Below are 21,303 nucleotides of genomic sequence, written 5' to 3'. Positions count from 1 at the left end.
CTAACTCTTGTCTCTAACTCTAACTCGGTCTCTCTCTTAACTCTCTGTCTCTAACTCTAACTCGGTCTCTCTCGTAACTCTCTCTCTCAACTCTCTGTCTTTCTCTTAACTCTCTCTCTCTCTCTTAACTCTCTGTCTCTCTCTTAACTTTGTCTTTCAACTCTCTGTCTCTCAACTCTCTGTCTCCAACTCTGATACTCAAACTCAGTCTGTGTTCTGGTCCAGTGTACCGGCGGATCGTGGAGTCTGATGTGGGCGACTCGTTCTACATCCGGACCCACTTTGAGTATGAGAAGGAGTCTCCGTACGGCCTGAGCTTCAACAAGGGAGAGGTGTTCAGAGTGGTGGACACCCTTTACAACGGGAAGCTGGGCTCCTGGCTGGCCATCCGCATAGGGAAGAACCATCAGGAAGTGGAGAGAGGCATCATACCTAACAAGAACAGGTGATGATGACACTATTTCCGTCTTCTCTTCAGTCCTGTCCATTTTGGCTCCTCTCTGGGTGTTTATCAGCAAGCCATAATGAGGTTGAGTTTTCACAGAAATCAGTTTTGTTTATTATTATTTATTATATTTATTGTTCTGCATATTTTAGATGTGTAAAAATAAAAGGGGAAGATTCACACGGGTCACGAGTCATCAGAACAACGTCACGTTGTCATCTCGTAGCTTTAACCACATTTGTTATGATTATCATTGCCATGTAAGTGCCTCTGTGTTGGCAGTATTGACGTTTGCCAAGTTTACTGGACAGTGTCACAGACACGTGAAAGCCCTCTACAGAGGTGTCTCTACCAAGAACTCTGTCTGTCCCTCTCATTCTCTTGTTCTGAATAGAAAAACAACTCCAGCACACTGGTGATTTTGATTCCCCAAAAATGCATATTTTTCAACAACATTTCAATCAATAGACCTTCATCCTCTGAGTTATACAGAGAACTAAATCTCGTTCTCATTTTTTTTAAATACTATTTTTTTTGTACCCCTTTTTCTCCCCCAATTTCGTCGTATCCAATTGGTAGTTACAGTCTTGTCTCATCGCTGCAACTCCCGTATGGACTTGGGAGAGGCAAAGGTCGAGAGCCGTGCGTCCTCCGAAGCACGACCCTGCCAAGCCGCACTGCTTCTTGACACAATGCCCACTAGCCCCTCCTCCCTAGCCCCTCCTCCCTCCCCTCCTCCCTCAGCCCCTCCTCCCTCAGCCCCTCCTCCCACAGCCCCTCCTCCCTCAGCCCCTCTCTAGCTCCTCCTCCCTCAAACCCTCCCCTAACCCGGACGACGCTGGGCCAAACCCTCCCCTAACCCAGACGACGCTGGGCCAAACCCTTCCCTTAACCCAGACGACGCTGGGCCAAACCCTCCCCTAACCTGGACGATGCTGGGCCAAACCCTCCCCTAACCCAGACGATGCTGGGCCAAACCCTCCCCTAACCCAGACGACGCTGGGCCAAACCCTCCCCTAACCCGGACGACGCTGGGCCAATTGTGCGCCGCCCCATGGACCTACCAGTCACGGCCGGCTACGACAGAGCCTGGCCTGCCTTAAACCACTGCACCACTCGGGAGACAGAATCTCATTCTCTTTTACAGAGAAAAACATAATAACACACTTCTCTCCACTCTGGGCGTGAAATACAGCCTCCCCAAGACAGCAGGGTTAGGGTTAGTTATCGAGTTAGTTATCGGGTTAGTTATCGGGTTAGTTAGTTATCCAACTCCCTCTCCTCTATCTGTCTCCAGAGTGGAGCAGCTCTCCAGCGTGCTGTACAGCCTCCCCAAGACAGCTGGGTTAGGGTTAGTTATCGGGTTAGTTAGTTATCCAACTCCCTCTCCTCTATCTGTCTCCAGAGCGGAGCAGCTGTCCAGCGTGCAGTACAGTCTCCCCAAGACAGCTGGGGGCGACAGGGCAGACTTCTGGAGGTTCAGGGGCCTGAGGAGCTCCAAGAGGAACCTGAGGAAGAGCAGAGAGGACCTGTCGGCCCAGCCCGTCCAGTCCAAGTTCCCCGCATACGAGAGAGTGGTGCTTAGAGAAGGTGAGGATGACTTGCCTTGTAATAACACATTATAAACGCTTATCTGTGCTAAAAAACATAAAGCCTCCTCCCTCAGCCCCTCCTCCCTCAGCTCCTCCTCCCTAGCCCCTCCTCCCTCAGCTCCTCCTCCCTAGCCCCTCCTCCCTCAGCTCCTCCTCCCTAGCCCCTCCTCTCTCTAGCCCCTCCTCCCTCAGCCCCTCCTCCCTCAGCCCCTTCTCCCACAGCCCCTCCTCTCTAGTCCCTTCTCCCTCAGCCCCTCCTCTTCAGCCCCTCCTCCCTAGCCCCTCCTCTCTCAGCCCTTCCTCCCTAGCTCCTTCTCCCTCAGCCCTCCTCTCTAGCCCTTCCTCTCTAGCCCCTCCTGCCTAGCCCCTCCTGCCTCAGCCTCTTCTCCCTCTCCCCTCCTCCCTCAGCTCCTCCTCCCTAGCCCCTCCTCCCTCAGCCCCTTCTCCCACAGCCCCTCCTCTCTAGCCCCTCCTCCCCTCAGCCCCTCCTCCCCTAGCCCCCCTCCTCCCTCAGCCCTCCTCTCTAGCCCCTCCCACAGCCCCCTAACCCCTCCTTCCTAGGCACTCCTCCCTCAGCCCTCCTCTCTAGCCCCTCCTCCTTAACCCCCTCCTTCCTAGGCCCTCCTCCCACAGCCCTCCTCACTAGCCCCTCCTCCCTAGGCCCTCCTCCCACAGCCCTCCTCTCTAGCCCTTCCTCTCTAGCCCCTCCTGCCTAGCCCCTCCTGCCTCAGCCTCTTCTCCCTCAGCCCCTCCTCCCTCAGCTCCTCCTCCCTAGCCCCTCCTCCCTCAGCCCCTTCTCCCTCAGCCCCTCCTCTCTAGCCCGTCCTCCCTCAGCTCCTCCTCCCTAGCCCCCACTCCCTCAGCCCTCCTCTCTAGCCCCTCCTCCCTAACCCCTCCTTCCTAGGCCCTCCCCCCTCAGCCCTCCTCTCTAGCCCCTCCTCCTTAACCCCTCCTTCCTAGGCCCTCCTCCCTCAGCCCTCCTCTCTAGCTACTCTTGTAAATTGTAACCTGTCTCTAATAGTGGTGAGCTTTCATAATGTAGCTCCAACTATAAATATTGTCTTTCAATTGATAGAGGGGAGAAAAAGACCCCTGGGGTGGGTTGCAAACACTACGGTTTGCTGCTACACCACCCTGACCCAAATATTCTGCTTTTACTAACTTGTTACGCTGTTTTTAAATGAAACAATTGTTATTGCTTTTAGAATGTTTATTTTCTTTAGTTGTGTAGTTTTAGTTATAATTTCGTGTTAAAGTTCTATGTCCATTAGCGTTCTGTGTTTTGTCATGTTTCCAACGTTTTGTGTGGAACCTTCCGGCGCCGACAGAACTAGAAGCACAAGCATTTCGCTACACTCGCATTAACATCTGCTAACCATGTGTATGTGACAAATACAATTTGATTTGATTTGGAAACCAGGACGAGTATCTGTTGCGTCTTCCACAGCTATCGGAGAGCCCAATAAAAATCACTAATCCTCCCACTCAGTCTAATGTACTTTTGATGGCCTTCTGTTGGGGGTGTTTGTCCAGCTGGTTTCCTGAGGCCTGTGGTGATATTTGGACCCATCGCTGACGTGGCACGAGAGAAACTCTCCCGAGAGGAGCCCGATCTGTTCGAGCTCGCAAGTGAGTAACAGAAGTGTATCGAAATGAAGTGAAAAGTTTTCTAGAATTCCATTTTAAAAAACGAGTTAATTAATAGAACGATTAAAAGAACCACGCAATGAAACAATGAAACAATTGAAACAATCTTTCCCCTTGTGTTCCAGAGAGTGAACCTAGAGACGCAGGGAAAGACCAGCGCAGTTCTGGAATCATCCGTCTCCACACCATCAAACAGATCATCGACAGAGTGAGTTTTCCCCTCTCTGTAACACCTGCAGTCACTCATTTCAATAGGACTCATTTTGATTTGAGGAATTTCATTTTTTTTTTTTCATTTTTTTTTTTTACACAATTATTGTGGGATGACGTTCTCTTTAGACATGTTTGGTGATGCAGAATTTGCTTTTTCCAAATGTTGTCTTTGTTGTCCCATTTTCTATTCCACTCATGATGAAAAGAGAACAGGATTCACTGGAGAATCACTGACTGTGGTTGAGGCCTTCTGCCCCAGTAGGAGGAATCACTGACTGTGTTGAGGCCCTCTACTCCAGTAGGAGGAATCACTGACTGTGTTGAGGCCCTCTGCCCCAGTAGGAGGAATCACTGACTGTGTTGAGGCCCTCTGCCCCAGTAGGAGGAATCACTGACTGTGTTGAGGCCCTCTACTCCAGTAGGAGGAATCACTGACTGTGTTGAGGCCCTCTGCCCCAGTAGGAGGAATCACTGACTGTGTTGAGGCCCTCTGCCCCAGTAGGAGGAATCACTGACTGTGTTGAGGCCCTCTACTCCAGTAGGAGGAATCACTGACTGTGTTGAGGCCCTCTACTCCAGTAGGAGGAATCACTGACTGTGTTGAGGCCCTCTGCCCCAGTAGGAGGAATCACTGACTGTGTTGAGGCCCTCTACTCCAGTAGGAGGAATCACTGGCTGTGTTGAGGCCCTCTGCCCCAGTAGGAGGAATCAATGACTGTGTTGAGGCCCTCTACTCCAGTAGGAGGAATCACTGACTGTGTTGAGGCCCTCTACTCCAGTAGGAGGAATCACTGACTGTGTTGAGGCCCTCTGCCCCAGTAGGAGGAATCACTGACTGTGTTGAGGCCCTCTGCCCCAGTAGGAGGAATCACTGACTGTGTTGAGGCCCTCTGCCCCAGTAGGAGGAATCACTGACTGTGTTGAGGCCCTCTGCCCCAGTAGGAGGAATCACTGACTGTGTTGAGGCCCTCTACTCCAGTAGGAGGAATCACTGACTGTGTTGAGGCCCTCTACTCCAGTAGGAGGAATCACTGACTGTGTTGAGACCCTCTACTCCAGTAGGAGGAATCACTGACTGGGTTGAGGCCCTCTACTCCAGTAGGAGATACACTGACTGTGTTGAGGCCCTCTGCCCCAGTAGGAGGAATCACTGACTGTGTTGAGGCCCTCTGCCCCAGTAGGAGGAATCACTGACTGTGTTGAGGCCCTCTGCCCCAGTAGGAGGAATCACTGACTGTGTTGAGGCCCTCTGCCCCAGTAGGAGGAATCACTGACTGTGTTGAGGCCCTCTGCCCCAGTAGGAGGAATCACTGACTGTGTTGAGGCCCTCTGCCCCAGTAGGAGGAATCACTGACTGTGTTGAGGACCCTACTCCAGTAGGAGGAATCACTGACTGTGTTGAGGCCCTCTACTCCAGTAGGAGGAATCACTGACTGTGTTGAGGCCCTCTACTCCAGTAGGAGGAATCACTGACTGTGTTGAGGCCCTCTACCCCAGTAGGAGGAATCACTGACTGTGTTGAGGCCCTCTGCCCCAGTAGGAGGAATCACTGACTGTGTTGAGGCCCTCTGTCCAGTAGGAGGAATCACTGACTGTGTTGAGGCCCTCTGCCCCAGTAGGAGGAATCACTGACTGTGTTGAGGCCCTCTGCCCCAGTAGGAGGAATCACTGACTGTGTTGAGGCCCTCTGCCCCAGTAGGAGGAATCACTGACTGTGTTGAGGCCCTCTGCCCCAGTAGGAGGAATCACTGACTGTGTTGAGGCCCTCTGCCCCAGTAGGAGGAATCACTGACTGTGTTGAGGCCCTCACTGGAGGAATCACTGACAGTGTTAAGGCCCTCTACGCCAGTAGGAGATTGAGGCCCTCTGCCCCAGTAGGAGGAATCACTGACTGTGTTGAGGCCCTCTGCCCCAGTAGGAGGAATCACTGACTGTGTTGAGGCCCTCTACCCCAGTAGGAGGAATCACTGACTGTGTTGAGGCCCTCTGCCCCAGTAGGAGGAATCACTGACTGTGTTGAGGCCCTCTGCCCCAGTAGGAGGAATCACTGACTGTGTTGAGGCCCTCTACTCCAGTAGGAGGAATCACTGACTGTGTTGAGGCCCCTACTCCAGTAGGAGGAATCACTGACTGTGTTGAGGCCCTCTACTCCAGTAGGAGGAATCACTGACTGTGTTGAGGCCCTCTGCCCCAGTAGGAGGAATCACTGACTGTGTTGAGGCCCTCTGCCCCAGTAGGAGGAATCACTGACTGTGTTGAGGCCCTCTACTCCAGTAGGAGGAATCACTGACTGTGTTGAGGCCCTCTGCCCCAGTAGGAGGAATCACTGACTGTGTTGAGGCCCTCTGCCCCAGTAGGAGGAATCACTGACTGTGTTGAGGCCCTCTGCCCCAGTAGGAGGAATCACTGACAGTGTTGAGGCCCTCTGCCCCAGTAGGAGGAATCACTGACTGTGTTGAGGCCCTCTGCCCCAGTAGGAGGAATCACTGACTGTGTTGAGGCCCTCTCCAGTAGGAGGAATCACTGACTGTGTTGAGGCCCTGTGTTGAGGCCCCTACTCCAGTAGGAGGAATCACTGACTGTGTTGAGGCCCTCTACTCCAGTAGGAGGAATCACTGACTGTGTTGAGGCCCTCTACTCCAGTAGGAGATACACTGACTGTGTTGAGGCCCTCTGCCCCAGTAGGAGGAATCACTGACCGTGTTGAGGCCCTCTGCCCCAGTAGGAGGAATCACTGACTGTGTTGAGGCCCTCTACTCCAGTAGGAGGAATCACTGACTGTGTTGAGGCCCTCTGCCCCAGTAGGAGGAATCACTGACCGTGTTGAGGCCCTCTGCCCCAGTAGGAGGAATCACTGACTGTGTTGAGGCCCTCTACTCCAGTAGGAGGAATCACTGACTGTGTTGAGGCCCTCTGCCCCAGTAGGAGGAATCACTGACAGTGTTGAGGCCCTCTGCCCCAGTAGGAGGAATCACTGACTGTGTTGAGGCCCTCTGCCCCAGTAGGAGGAATCACTGACTGTGTTGAGGCCCTCTGCCCCAGTAGGAGGAATCACTGACTGTGTTGAGGCCCTCTGCCCCAGTAGGAGGAATCACTGACTGTGTTGAGGCCCTCTACTCCAGTAGGAGGAATCACTGACTGTGTTAAGGCCCTCTACGCCAGTAGGAGATACACTGACTGTGTTGAGGCCCTCTGCCCCAGTAGGAGGAATCACTGACTGTGTTGAGGCCCTCTGCCCCAGTAGGAGGAATCACTGACTGTGTTGAGGCCCTCTACTCCAGTAGGAGGAATCACTGACTGTGTTGAGGCCCTCTGCCCCAGTAGGAGGAATCACTGACTGTGTTGAGGCCCTCTGCCCCAGTAGGAGGAATCACTGACTGTGTTGAGGCCCTCTACTCCAGTAGGAGGAATCACTGACTGTGTTGAGGCCCTCTGCCCCAGTAGGAGGAATCACTGACTGTGTTGAGGCCCTCTGCCCCAGTAGGAGGAATCACTGACTGTGTTGAGGCCCTCTATCCAGTAGGAGGAATCACTGACTGTGTTGAGGCCCTCTGCCCCAGTAGGAGGAATCACTGACTGTGTTGAGGCCCTCTGCCCCAGTAGGAGGAATCACTGACTGTGTTGAGGCCCTCTACTCCAGTAGGAGGAATCACTGACTGTAGGAGGGAGGAATCACTGACTGTGTTGAGGCCCTCTGCCCCAGTAGGAGGAATCACTGACTGTGTTGAGGCCCTCTGCCCCAGTAGGAGGAATCACTGACTGTGTTGAGGCCCTCTGCCCCAGTAGGAGGAATCACTGACTGTGTTGAGGCCCTCTGCCCCAGTAGGAGGAATCACTGACTGTGTTGAGGCCCTCTACTCCAGTAGGAGGAATCACTGACTGTGTTGAGGCCCTCTACCCAGTAGGAGGAATCACTGACTGTGTTGAGGCCCTCTGCCCCAGTAGGAGGAATCACTGACTGTGTTGAGGCCCTCTGCCCCAGTAGGAGGAATCACTGACTGTGTTGAGGCCCTCTACTCCAGTAGGAGGAATCACTGACTGTGTTGAGGCCCTCTGCCCCAGTAGGAGGAATCACTGACTGTGTTGAGGCCCTCTGCCCCAGTAGGAGGAATCACTGACTGTGTTGAGGCCCTCTACTCCAGTAGGAGGAATCACTGACTGTGTTGAGGCCCTCTACTCCAGTAGGAGGAATCACTGACTGTGTTGAGGCCCTCTACCCAGTAGGAGGAATCACTGACTGTGTTGAGACCCTCTACCCAGTAGGAGGAATCACTGACTGTGTTGACTGTGTTGAGGCCCTCTGCCCCAGTAGGAGGAATCACTGACTGTGTTGAGGCCCTCTGCCCCAGTAGGAGGAATCACTGACTGTGTTGAGGCCCTCTGCCCCAGTAGGAGGAATCACTGACTGTGTTGAGGCCCTCTGCCCCAGTAGGAGGAATCACTGACTGTGTTGAGGCCCTCTGCCCCAGTAGGAGGAATCACTGACTGTGTTGAGGCCCCCTGCTCCAGTAGGAGGAATCACTGACTGTGTTGAGGCCCTCTACTCCAGTAGGAGGAATCACTGACTGTGTTGAGGCCCTCTACTCCAGTAGGAGGAATCACTGACTGTGTTGAGGCCCTCTACTCCAGTAGGAGGAATCACTGACTGTGTTGAGGCCCTCTGCCCCAGTAGGAGGAATCACTGACTGTGTTGAGGCCCTCTGCCCCAGTAGGAGGAATCACTGACTGTGTTGAGGCCCTCTACTCCAGTAGGAGGAATCACTGACTGTGTTGAGGCCCTCTGTCCTAGTAGGAGGAATCACTGACAGTGTTGAGGCCCTCTGCCCCAGTAGGAGGAATCACTGACTGTGTTGAGGCCCTCTGCCCCAGTAGGAGGAATCACTGACTGTGTTGAGGCCCTCTGCCCCAGTAGGAGGAATCACTGACTGTGTTGAGGCCCTCTGCCCCAGTAGGAGGAATCACTGACTGTGTTGAGGCCCTCTGCCCCAGTAGGAGGAATCACTGACTGTGTTGAGGCCCTCTGCCCCAGTAGGAGGAATCACTGACTGTGTTGAGGCCCTCTGCCCCAGTAGGAGGAATCACTGACTGTGTTGAGGCCCTCTGCTCCAGTAGGAGGAATCACTGACTGTGTTGAGGCCCTCTGCCCCAGTAGGAGGAATCACTGACTGTGTTGAGGCCCTCTGCCCCAGTAGGAGGAATCACTGACTGTGTTGAGGCCCTCTGCCCCAGTAGGAGGAATCACTGACTGTGTTGAGGCCCTCTACTCCAGTAGGAGGAATCACTGACTGTGTTGAGGCCCTCTACTCCAGTAGGAGGAATCACTGACTGTGTTGAGGCCCTCTGCCCCAGTAGGAGGAATCACTGACTGTGTTGAGGCCCTCTGCCCCAGTAGGAGGAATCACTGACTGTGTTGAGGCCCTCTACTCCAGTAGGAGGAATCACTGACTGTGTTGAGGCCCTCTGCCCCAGTAGGAGGAATCACTGACTGTGTTGCCCCAGTAGGAGGAATCACTGACTGTGTTGAGGCCCTCTGCCCCAGTAGGAGGAATCACTGACTGTGTTGAGGCCCTCTGCCCCAGTAGGAGGAATCACTGACTGTGTTGAGGCCCTCTGCCCCAGTAGGAGGAATCACTGACTGTGTTGAGGCCCTCTGCCCCAGTAGGAGGAATCACTGACTGTGTTGAGGCCCTCTGCCCCAGTAGGAGGAATCACTGACTGTGTTGAGGCCCCCTACTCCAGTAGGAGGAATCACTGACTGTGTTGAGGCCCTCTACTCGGAGGAGGAATCACTGACCGTGTTGAGGCCCTCTGCCCCAGTAGGAGGAATCACTGACTGTGTTGAGGCCCTCTACTCCAGTAGGAGGAATCACTGACTGTGTTGAGGCCCTCTGTCCCAGTAGGAGGAATCACTGACAGTGTTGAGGCCCTCTGCCCCAGTAGGAGGAATCACTGACTGTGTTGAGGCCCTCTGCCCCAGTAGGAGGAATCACTGACTGTGTTGAGGCCCTCTGCCCCAGTAGGAGGAATCACTGACTGTGTTGAGGCCCTCTGCCCCAGTAGGAGGAATCACTGACTGTGTTGAGGCCCTCTACTCCAGTAGGAGGAATCACTGACTGTGTTAAGGCCCTCTACCCCAGTAGGAGGAATCACTGACTGTGTTGAGGCCCTCTGCCCCAGTAGGAGGAATCACTGACTGTGTTGAGGCCCTCTGCCCCAGTAGGAGGAATCACTGACTGTGTTGAGGCCCTCTACTCCAGTAGGAGGAATCACTGACTGTGTTGAGGCCCTCTGCCCCAGTAGGAGGAATCACTGACTGTGTTGAGGCCCTCTGCCCCAGTAGGAGGAATCACTGACTGAGGTCAGGCCCTCTGCCCCAGTAGGAGGAATCACTGACTGTGTTGAGGCCCCCTACTCCAGTAGGAGGAATCACTGACTGTGTTGAGGCCCTCTACTCCAGTAGGAGGAATCACTGACTGTGTTGAGGCCCTCTGCCCCAGTAGGAGGAATCACTGACTGTGTTGAGGCCCTCTGCCCCAGTAGGAGGAATCACTGACTGTGTTGAGGCCCTCTACTCCAGTAGGAGGAATCACTGACTGTGTTGAGGCCCTCTGACCCAGTAGGAGGAATCACTGACTGTGTTGAGGCCCTCTGCCCCAGTAGGAGGAATCACTGACTGTGTTGAGGCCCTCTGCCCCAGTAGGAGGAATCACTGACAGTGTTGAGGCCCTCTGCCCCAGTAGGAGGAATCACTGACTGTGTTGAGGCCCTCTGCCCCAGTAGGAGGAATCACTGACTGTGTTGAGGCCCTCTGCCCCAGTAGGAGGAATCACTGACTGTGTTGAGGCCCCCTACTCCAGTAGGAGGAATCACTGACTGTGTTGAGGCCCTCTACTCCAGTAGGAGGAATCACTGACTGTGTTGAGGCCCTCTACTCCAGTAGGAGATACACTGACTGTGTTGAGGCCCTCTGCCCCAGTAGGAGGAATCACTGACCGTGTTGAGGCCCTCTGCCCCAGTAGGAGGAATCACTGACTGTGTTGAGGCCCTCTGCCCCAGTAGGAGGAATCACTGACTGTGTTGAGGCCCTCTGCCCCAGTAGGAGGAATCACTGACTGTGTTGAGGCCCTCTGCCCCAGTAGGAGGAATCACTGACTGTGTTGAGGCCCCCTACTCCAGTAGGAGGAATCACTGACTGTGTTGAGGCCCTCTACTCGAGTAGGAGGAATCACTGACCGTGTTGAGGCCCTCTGCCCCAGTAGGAGGAATCACTGACTGTGTTGAGGCCCTCTACTCCAGTAGGAGGAATCACTGACTGTGTTGAGGCCCTCTGTCCCAGTAGGAGGAATCACTGACAGTGTTGAGGCCCTCTGCCCCAGTAGGAGGAATCACTGACTGTGTTGAGGCCCTCTGCCCCAGTAGGAGGAATCACTGACTGTGTTGAGGCCCTCTGCCCCAGTAGGAGGAATCACTGACTGTGTTGAGGCCCTCTGCCCCAGTAGGAGGAATCACTGACTGTGTTGAGGCCCTCTACTCCAGTAGGAGGAATCACTGACTGTGTTAAGGCCCTCTACGCCAGTAGGAGATACACTGACTGTGTTGAGGCCCTCTGCCCCAGTAGGAGGAATCACTGACTGTGTTGAGGCCCTCTGCCCCAGTAGGAGGAATCACTGACTGTGTTGAGGCCCTCTACTCCAGTAGGAGGAATCACTGACTGTGTTGAGGCCCTCTGCCCCAGTAGGAGGAATCACTGACTGTGTTGAGGCCCTCTGCCCCAGTAGGAGGAATCACTGACTGTGTTGAGGCCCTCTGCCCCAGTAGGAGGAATCACTGACTGTGTTGAGGCCCCCTACTCCAGTAGGAGGAATCACTGACTGTGTTGAGGCCCTCTACTCCAGTAGGAGGAATCACTGACTGTGTTGAGGCCCTCTGCCCCAGTAGGAGGAATCACTGACTGTGTTGAGGCCCTCTGCCCCAGTAGGAGGAATCACTGACTGTGTTGAGGCCCTCTACTCCAGTAGGAGGAATCACTGACTGTGTTGAGGCCCTCTGACCCAGTAGGAGGAATCACTGACTGTGTTGAGGCCCTCTGCCCCAGTAGGAGGAATCACTGACTGTGTTGAGGCCCTCTGCCCCAGTAGGAGGAATCACTGACTGTGTTGAGGCCCTCTGCCCCAGTAGGAGGAATCACTGACTGTGTTGAGGCCCTCTGCCCCAGTAGGAGGAATCACTGACTGTGTTGAGGCCCTCTGCCCCAGTAGGAGGAATCACTGACTGTGTTGAGGCCCCCTACTCCAGTAGGAGGAATCACTGACTGTGTTGAGGCCCTCTACTCCACTGACTGTGTTGAGGCCCTCTACTCCAGTAGGAGATACACTGACTGTGTTGAGGCCCTCTGCCCCAGTAGGAGGAATCACTGACTGTGTTGAGGCCCTCTACTCCCAGTAGGGAGGAATCACTGACTGTGTTGAGGCCCTCTGCCCCAGTAGGAGGAATCACTGACTGTGTTGAGGCCCTCTGCCCCAGTAGGAGGAATCACTGACTGTGTTGAGGCCCTCTGCCCCAGTAGGAGGAATCACTGACTGTGTTGAGGCCCTCTACTCCAGTAGGAGGAATCACTGACTGTGTTGAGGCCCTCTGCCCCAGTAGGAGGAATCACTGACTGTGTTGAGGCCCTCTGCCCCAGTAGGAGGAATCACTGACTGTGTTGAGGCCCTCTACTCCAGTAGGAGGAATCACTGACTGTGTTGAGGCCCTCTACTCCAGTAGGAGGAATCACTGACTGTGTTGAGGCCCTCTGCCCCAGTAGGATGAATCACTGACTGTGTTGAGGCCCTCTGCCCCAGTAGGAGGAATCACTGACTGTGTTGAGGCCCTCTACTCCAGTAGGAGGAATCACTGACTGTGTTGAGGCCCTCTGCCCCAGTAGGAGGAATCACTGACTGTGTTGAGGCCCTCTACTCCAGTAGGAGGAATCACTGACCGTGTTGAGGCCCTCTGCCCCAGTAGGAGGAATCACTGACAGTGTTGAGGCCCTCTGCCCCAGTAGGAGGAATCACTGACTGTGTTGAGGCCCTCTGCCCCAGTAGGAGGAATCACTGACTGTGTTGAGGCCCTCTGCCCCAGTAGGAGGAATCACTGACTGTGTTGAGGCCCTCTGCCCCAGTAGGAGGAATCACTGACTGTGTTGAGGCCCCTACTCCAGTAGGAGGAATCACTGACTGTGTTGAGGCCCTCTACTCCACTGACTTGAGGCCCTCTGCCCCAGTAGGAGGAATCACTGACTGTGTTGAGGCCCTCTACTCCAGTAGGAGGAATCACTGACTGTGTTGAGGCCCTCTGTCCCAGTAGGAGGAATCACTGACAGTGTTGAGGCCCTCTGCCCCAGTAGGAGGAATCACTGACTGTGTTGAGGCCCTCTGCCCCAGTAGGAGGAATCACTGACTGTGTTGAGGCCCTCTGCCCCAGTAGGAGGAATCACTGACTGTGTTGAGGCCCTCTGCCCCAGTAGGAGGAATCACTGACTGTGTTGAGGCCTACTCCAGTAGGAGGAATCACTGACTGTGTTAAGGCCCTCTAGGAGGAGATACACTGACTGTGTTGAGGCCCTCTGCCCCAGTAGGAGGAATCACTGACTGTGTTGAGGCCCTCTGCCCCAGTAGGAGGAATCACTGACTGTGTTGAGGCCCTCTACTCCAGTAGGAGGAATCACTGACTGTGTTGAGGCCCTCTGCCCCAGTAGGAGGAATCACTGACTGTGTTGAGGCCCTCTGCCCCAGTAGGAGGAATCACTGACTGTGTTGAGGCCCTCTGCCCCAGTAGGAGGAATCACTGACTGTGTTGAGGCCCCTACTCCAGTAGGAGGAATCACTGGAATCAGGAGGAATCACTGACTGTGTTGAGGCCCTCTGCCCCAGTAGGAGGAATCACTGACTGTGTTGAGGCCCTCTGCCCCAGTAGGAGGAATCACTGACTGTGTTGAGGCCCTCTACTCCAGTAGGAGGAATCACTGACTGTGTTGAGGCCCTCTGACCCAGTAGGAGGAATCACTGACTGTGTTGAGGCCCTCTGCCCCAGTAGGAGGAATCACTGACTGTGTTGAGGCCCTCTGCCCCAGTAGGAGGAATCACTGACAGTGTTGAGGCCCTCTGCCCCAGTAGGAGGAATCACTGACTGTGTTGAGGCCCTCTGCCCCAGTAGGAGGAATCACTGACTGTGTTGAGGCCCTCTGCCCCAGTAGGAGGAATCACTGACTGTGTTGAGGCCCCCTACTCCAGTAGGAGGAATCACTGACTGTGTTGAGGCCCTCTACTCCAGTAGGAGGAATCACTGACTGTGTTGAGGCCCTCTACTCCAGTAGGAGATACACTGACTGTGTTGAGGCCCTCTGCCCCAGTAGGAGGAATCACTGACTGTGTTGAGGCCCTCTACTCCAGTAGGAGGAATCACTGACTGTGTTGAGGCCCTCTGCCCCAGTAGGAGGAATCACTGACTGTGTTGAGGCCCTCTGCCCCAGTAGGAGGAATCACTGACTGTGTTGAGGCCCTCTGCCCCAGTAGGAGGAATCACTGACTGTGTTGAGGCCCTCTACTCCAGTAGGAGGAATCACTGACTGTGTTGAGGCCCTCTGCCCCAGTAGGAGGAATCACTGACTGTGTTGAGGCCCTCTGCCCCAGTAGGAGGAATCACTGACTGTGTTGAGGCCCTCTACTCCAGTAGGAGGAATCACTGACTGTGTTGAGGCCCTCTACTCCAGTAGGAGGAATCACTGACTGTGTTGAGGCCCTCTGCCCCAGTAGGATGAATCACTGACTGTGTTGAGGCCCTCTGCCCCAGTAGGAGGAATCACTGACTGTGTTGAGGCCCTCTACTCCAGTAGGAGGAATCACTGACTGTGTTGAGGCCCTCTGCCCCAGTAGGAGGAATCACTGACTGTGTTGAGGCCCTCTACTCCAGTAGGAGGAATCACTGACTGTGTTGAGGCCCTCTACTCCAGTAGGAGGAATCACTGACTGTGTTGAGGCCCTCTGCCCCAGTAGAAGGAATCACTGACTGTGTTGAGGCCCTCTGCCCCAGTAGGAGGAATCACTGACTGTGTTGAGGCCCTCTGCCCCAGTAGGAGGAATCACTGACTGTGTTGAGGCCCTCTACTCCAGTAGGAGGAATCACTGACTGTGTTGAGGCCCTCTGCCCCAGTAGGAGGAATCACTGACTGTGTTGAGGCCCTCTACTCAAGTAGGAGATACACTGACTGTGTTGAGGCCCTCTGCCCCAGTAGAAGGAATCACTGACTGTGTTGATGCCCTCTGCCCCAGTAGAAGGAATCACTGACTGTGTTGAGGCCCTCTGCCCCAGTAGAAGGAATCACTGACTGTGTTGAGGCCCTCTGCCCCAGTAGAAGGAATCACTGACTGCGTTGAGGCCCTCTGCCCCAGTAGGAGGAATCACTGACTGTGTTGAGGCCCTCTACTCCAGTAGGAGGAATCACTGACTGTGTTGAGGCCCTCTACTCCAGTAGGAGGAATCACTGACTGTGTTGAGGCCCTCTGCCCCAGTAGAAGGAATCACTGACTGTGTTGAGGCCCTCTACTCCAGTAGGAGGAATCACTGACTGTGTTGAGGCCCTCTGCCCCAGTAGAAGGAAGCACTGACTGTGTTGAGGCCCTCTACTCCAGTAGGAGGAATCACTGACTGTGTTGAGGCCCTCTGCCCCAGTAGAAGGAATAGATTATGTAAGTGATGTCTTTTCTGGTATATAGGACAAACATGCAGTGCTGGACATCACCCCCAACGCAGTAGACCGTCTGAACTACGCCCAGTGGTACCCCATCGTAGTGTTCTTGAACCCAGACAACAAACAGGGGGTCAAGAACATGAGAACCAGGCTCTGTTCCGAGTCCAGGAAGTCCGCCCGGAAACTCTACGAGAGGGCCCTGAAATTAAGGAAGAACAACCACCATCTCTTCACCAGTGAGTAGAGAGGGGGAAGATGGAAGGGAGAGAGGGGAAGAGAGGAGGTGGGGGAGAGAGGGTGGGAGGAGAGTAGAGAGAGCCCTGGAATTAAGGAAGAACAACCATCCCCTTTTCACCAGTGAGTAGAGAGGGGGAAGATGGAAGGGAGAGATGGGAAGAGAGGCAGTGGGGGAGAGAGGGTGGGAGGAGAGTAGAGAGAGCCTTGAAACAAAGGAAGAACAACCATCCCCTTTTCACCAGTGAGTAGAGAGGGGGAAGATGGAAGGGAGAGATGGGAAGAGAGGCAGTGGGGGAGAGAGGGTGGGAGGAGAGTAGAGAGAGCCTTGAAACAAAGGAAGAACAACCATCCCCTTTTCACCAGTGAGTAGAGAGGGGGAAGATGGAAGGGAGAGATGGGAAGAGAGGCAGTGGGGGAGAGAGGGTGGGAGGAGAGTAGAGAGAGCCTTGAAACAAAGGAAGAACAACCATCCCCTTTTCACCAGTGAGTAGAGGGGGAAGATGGAAGGGAGAGATGGGAAGAGAGGCAGTGGGGGAGAGAGGGTGGGAGGAGAGTAGAGAGGATGGGCATTTGTTATGTCAAGTTTCTGACAATATTATGACAGTATCAAATTAAGTTTCCAAAACAACACGGGTCCGAGAATGTATCCCTGAGGAACTCCACAAAATAATTTGGCCCTATTAGATACCCGGCTGTTTACATACACAAACTGCTCTCTATCATAAACCTGAGTATTCAACCGTTTGTTTGCTTGGTTTAATTAAAGCAGCATGTTAAGAAAAGTGAATTGATATCTTGTAGAGTCCCTCAGGGATCCATTCTTTGACACTTGAGTTGAATTGTTAACATGCTATTATCATGTTAACTAGTAGCATCATGCTAACTAGTCTCCTGCTCCTCCTAACTAGCAGCATCATGTTAACTAGTAGCATCATGCTTACTAATAGCATGTTAAAAGGGATAGTGGAATATTTTGGCTGCATTATGGCAACATGCTATTATCATGCTAACTAGTAGCATCATGCTAGCTGTTCAGGTAGACTTCCAGTCATTGCGCTTACGCTAGTTTGCATTGTCTCACAAAAGTACCTCTTAACTTCCTTTTAGATTGGCCGAAGAGACATAAAAATGTGCTTAATTTGGCTTAATTGCCCAAATCTGGACACTATCCCTTTTGAAATAAATAAAAACGGTAACCCTTTTGGCCTCCTGTCTTAGCCACCATCAACATGAACAACATGAACGATGGCTGGTACGGAGCTCTGAAGGAGACCGTTCAGCAGCAACAGAACCAGTTGGTCTGGGTGTCAGAGGGCAAGGTGAGAGAAACACTCAGATGTCCATTATAGTTTTACGGTAAAACTTTCTAAAAAATTATCTATCGTATGAATATGATACTTTGCGAAGACAGTGTGCAGGAGCTTTTTTATAACATCAAAACATTTCCGACTCACCTGCTGAAGCAACCCTAAGAAAACTGTATATTTCTTCACATCTACTACTACCATTTCTCCTTCTGCTCCTACTCCTGCTGCCCCTCCTCGTCCTCCTGCTCCTCTTCCTCTTCTTCCTCATCCTGCTCCTCCTCCTGTTCCTCCTGCTCCTCCTCTTCCTCCTCCTCTTCCTCCTGCTCCTCCTCCTCCCCCTCCTGCTCCTCTTCCTCCTCCTGCTCCTCCTCCTTCTCCTCTTCCTCCTCCTGCTCCTCCTCCTCCTCCTTCTCCTCCTCCTCCTCCTCCTCCTCCTCCTGCTCCTTCTCCTCCTCCTGCTCCTCCCCCTCCTGCTCCTCCTCCTCCTCCTCCCCCTTCTCCTCCTCCTCCTTCTCCTCCTGCTCCTCCCCTGCTCCTCCTCCTTCTCCTCCTCCTGCTCCTCCTCCTGCTCCTCCTCCTTCCTCCTCCTCCTCCCCTGCTCCTTCCTCCTCCTCCTTCTCCTCCTGCTCCTCCTCCTGCTTCTCCTCCTCCTCCTCCTTCTCCTCTTCCTCCTCCTGCTTCTCCTCCTTCTCCTCCTCCTCCTCCTGCTCCCCCCCTGCTCCTCCCCCCTGCTCCTCCCCCTGCTCCTCCTCCTGCTCCTCCCCTGCTCCTCCTCCTGCTCCTTCTCCTCCTGCTCCTCCTCCTGCTCCTCCCCTGCTCCTCCTCCTGCTCCTCCTCCTTCTCCTCCTGCTCCTCCCCCTGCTCCTCCTCCTTCTCCACCTCCTCCTTCCCCTCCTCCTCCTCCTTCTCCTCCTCCTCCCCCTGCTTCTCCTCCTCCTCCTGCTCCTCCTCCTGCTCCTCCTCCTTCTCCTCCCCCTGCTCCTCCACCTTCTCCTCCTCTCCCCAGGCGGACGGTGCGCCGGACGATGACCTGGACATCCATGATGACCGTCTGTCATACCTGTCAGCCCCGGGCAGTGAATACTCCATGTACAGCACGGACAGCCGCCACACCTCTGATTACGAGGACACGGACACAGAGGGCGGGGCCTACACCGACCAGGAATTAGACGAGACTCTCAACGACGAGGTGGGATGGATTCTTTAAAAAAAACATTTTTTTTTACATTTGATTTCATTCATGTTCGCTGTCAAAAATACTGAATTATGCCTTAAGACAATACTTGGAGGGAAAAAAACAACACCTTATACCTCGTACACGTTTTTAAGTCTCAGCGTGTAGTAACTTGTTTCTAAATCCCATTAGGTTGGTCTTCCCACGGAGCCAGCCATCACCCGCTCCTCAGAGCCGGTCAGAGAGGACCCGCCCGTCATCCAGGACCCCTCGACTGGCGGTTACCCTGGATACCAGCACGTTGCCGTGACTCCGCCCGACCCGGCCAACCGCATCGACCCGTCCGGGTTCAAAATGGCCGCCGCTCCTCATCAGGTGAGAGAGGGAGGAATTGGAGGGAGAGAGAGGGAGGAATTGGAGGGAGAGAGAGGGAGGAATTGGAGGGAGAGAGAGGGAGGAATTGGAGGAATTGGAGGGAGAGAGAGGGAGGAATTGGAGGGGAGAGAGAGGGAGGAATTGGAGGGGGAGAGAGGGAGGAATTGGAGGAATTGGAGGGAGAGAGAGGGGAGGAATTGGAGGGTGAGAGAGGGAGGAATTGGAGGGAGAGAGAGGGAGGAATTGGAGGGAGAGAGAGGGAGGATTGGAGGGAGAGAGAGGGAGGAATTGGAGGGAGAGAGAGGGAGGAATTGGAGGGAGAGAGAGGGAGGAATTGGAGGGAGAGAGAGGGAGGAATTGGAGGAATTGGAGGGAGAGAGGGAGGAATTGTAGGGAGAGAGAGGGAGGAATTTGAGGAATTGGAGGGTGAGAGAGGGAGCAATTGGAGGGAGAGAGAGGGAGGAATTGGAGGGAGAGAGAGGGAGGAATTGGAGGGAGAGAGAGGGAGGAATTGGAGGGTGAGAGAGGGAGGAATTGGAGGGTGAGAGAGGGAGGAATTGGAGGGAGAGAGAGGGAGGAATTGGAGGGAGAGAGGGAGGAATTGGAGGGAGAGATGAATGGAGGTTTAGCTGTAGGTGTCTCTCTAGGGGGCGAAACGGGCTGAAACCATGTTATTACAACCTGCAACGTGTTCTGTTCTTCAGAGTGAAACAGGACATGTGTTTGTTCCTTCAGTAAGAGAGACCCTTTACATAGCTTTACAATATACATATGTATTTGTGTATACTGTCTGTTTGTAGTTAACCACACTGTTACAAATGCATTGTAAACGGGTTTCTGGATGGTGTAAAAATGATTCAAGCAGGAGGAACATGGAGAGAGAAGGTTACTATGGAGATAGAAACTGCTGTAGTTTGTGGAGTGTTGCTGTGCTCTTTCTCTTGGCAGCCTGTTGCAATAAAAATGTCTCTTAACGATACTTCACAGCAAGACGATGCTGCTCTTCTGGCTATTCCTTCCTCTCTGCTGCCTGCTGCGGTGGCTGTGGCGCCCCCTGGTGTTGAGGCTGAGTCACAGCAACCTGCACTGCAGGTAGAGGGTATGACCTCTGAACCCGAGGAGGAAGCTCCGGCTGCAGACTCACTCCTTAGCAGCCCCGCCCCTACTGAGCTAGCCCCGCCCCCAACACCACCATCACTCGAACCCCAACCCCTGTCTGACCCGCAGCTCGGCCCTGGTCCTGAACCCAAGGTATTCACCTACCTATCACCTCCCCACCACCCCAGCACCTACCTGCTGCCTCCCTAGAACACCTGGACCGGGCCTGGGCCAGTCATGCCCTTAACTGCCCCGCCCGGTTCTATGCCCCGCCCATCTCCCCTCCCCCCTCCAGCCTGCTGTCCTGTCTTCTTCTTCACACACGCTTCTTTATCCTCTGACTGGCTCTCTTGTCTGCATGCCCCGCCCACACTGTGTGACCACACTGTTATATTTTACAGTGTGTTTGAGTGGGGTTGGTGTTTGGAGGAAGACGTTGGCTGCACAGAATCGCTCATCTTCATCACGTTTATGACTAGTTATTATGGGATGGAAAAGCAAGGTGATTTGTAATGTGATTCTGTGCAGTCCGACTGCAACGTACTGTAGTCCGTCTCAAACATGCACCTTGTGTGTGATTGGTCAGTGTGTGGTCAGTACACATGCACCAATCACAGTGGGTCTGCAGTCCACCCGGGGGGAAGGGGGGGGTCTAGTCTAGTCTGTGGGCACATCTGAAACCCCACCCCATTCCCTATTAAGTATATTTTAACCAGAGCCAGCCAAAGTTGTGCACTATATAGGGAATAGGGTACCATTTTGGACCGGTCTGACCGTGTGACCGGGATATGAAGAACCAGCGCCAACATTAACGGTTACTGTTGTCTCTTCCTCTTGCATGGCCTCTAATGGTTCCTTTCAGCTTCTTAACTTCTCTGACGGACTCTAGTTGAAGTCTAGTCCAATGTTCTTGCAGTGGCAAATGTAGTTGGTATATGTTCTGTATGCTGTAGTGCTATTATATAGTAGAATGTAGTTGGTAGCTGTTGTAGTAGATTGTAGTTGCATAAGATGCTCAACTGAATGTAATGTTGCATGACAAACTATGCTAACCTGCAGACAGTTTTCTTGGTATTTAATAGTCTCTGTCAAAGCGGTTGATTCGCTCTATGGGGGGGTGGGGGGGGGGGCATTACATAACTATATCTTTCGTTGTAGCGTTGACTCACGTAAGAAGTTTATGTTACAAGCTTCTACCATAAGAAGTGACTGTCTGTCGTTTACTCAAGGTGCTGTCTACAGGCTACACATCAACCCGTTTTGAAATGAAGTCTTTCAGAAAATGTACAAAAAACAAAAAACGTGACTACGTCAACTGATTGGTGATGACGTCATGAGAATACGGAACTTTTTCAGGAGTGACTGAAAGACTTCTAGTCAAATATGCATTCAGAACGGATTAGGAATAATTGCTTGAGTACTTGCACTTTGACCTTTGTTAAATGTATTGATATATTTTGGAGTTACTACAATCTAATTGTATG

The 21,303-nt window shown here is 53.5% G+C and overlaps 1 protein-coding gene across 6 annotated transcripts in view; it reads left to right on the top strand.

Moving 5' to 3' along the window:
* LOC115123518 (tight junction protein ZO-1-like) overlaps positions 1 to 21,303 on the top strand; it is a 224,165-nt gene that overhangs the window by 173,337 nt on the left and 29,525 nt on the right. For 4 of the 6 annotated variants that reach the window (XM_065022265.1, XM_065022264.1, XM_065022263.1 and 1 more), the window contains 9 exons: positions 226 to 445; positions 1,851 to 2,035; positions 3,571 to 3,666; positions 3,810 to 3,892; positions 15,654 to 15,864; positions 17,084 to 17,184; positions 18,179 to 18,361; positions 18,539 to 18,721; positions 19,709 to 19,972. In XM_065022265.1, the coding sequence (XP_064878337.1) occupies positions 226 to 445; positions 1,851 to 2,035; positions 3,571 to 3,666; positions 3,810 to 3,892; positions 15,654 to 15,864; positions 17,084 to 17,184; positions 18,179 to 18,361; positions 18,539 to 18,721; positions 19,709 to 19,972 (1,526 nt within the window). The remainder of the gene's footprint in view (positions 1 to 225; positions 446 to 1,850; positions 2,036 to 3,570; positions 3,667 to 3,809; positions 3,893 to 15,653; positions 15,865 to 17,083; positions 17,185 to 18,178; positions 18,362 to 18,538; positions 18,722 to 19,708; positions 19,973 to 21,303) is intronic. The other 2 variants (XM_065022267.1, XM_065022266.1) reach the window with 1 other exon arrangement.

The sequence above is a fragment of the Oncorhynchus nerka genome, linkage group LG9a, assembly GCF_034236695.1.
Source record: "Oncorhynchus nerka isolate Pitt River linkage group LG9a, Oner_Uvic_2.0, whole genome shotgun sequence".
In the NCBI taxonomy this organism is placed as follows: domain Eukaryota; kingdom Metazoa; phylum Chordata; class Actinopteri; order Salmoniformes; family Salmonidae; genus Oncorhynchus; species Oncorhynchus nerka.
This window is presented reverse-complemented; position numbering and strand designations above follow the sequence as displayed.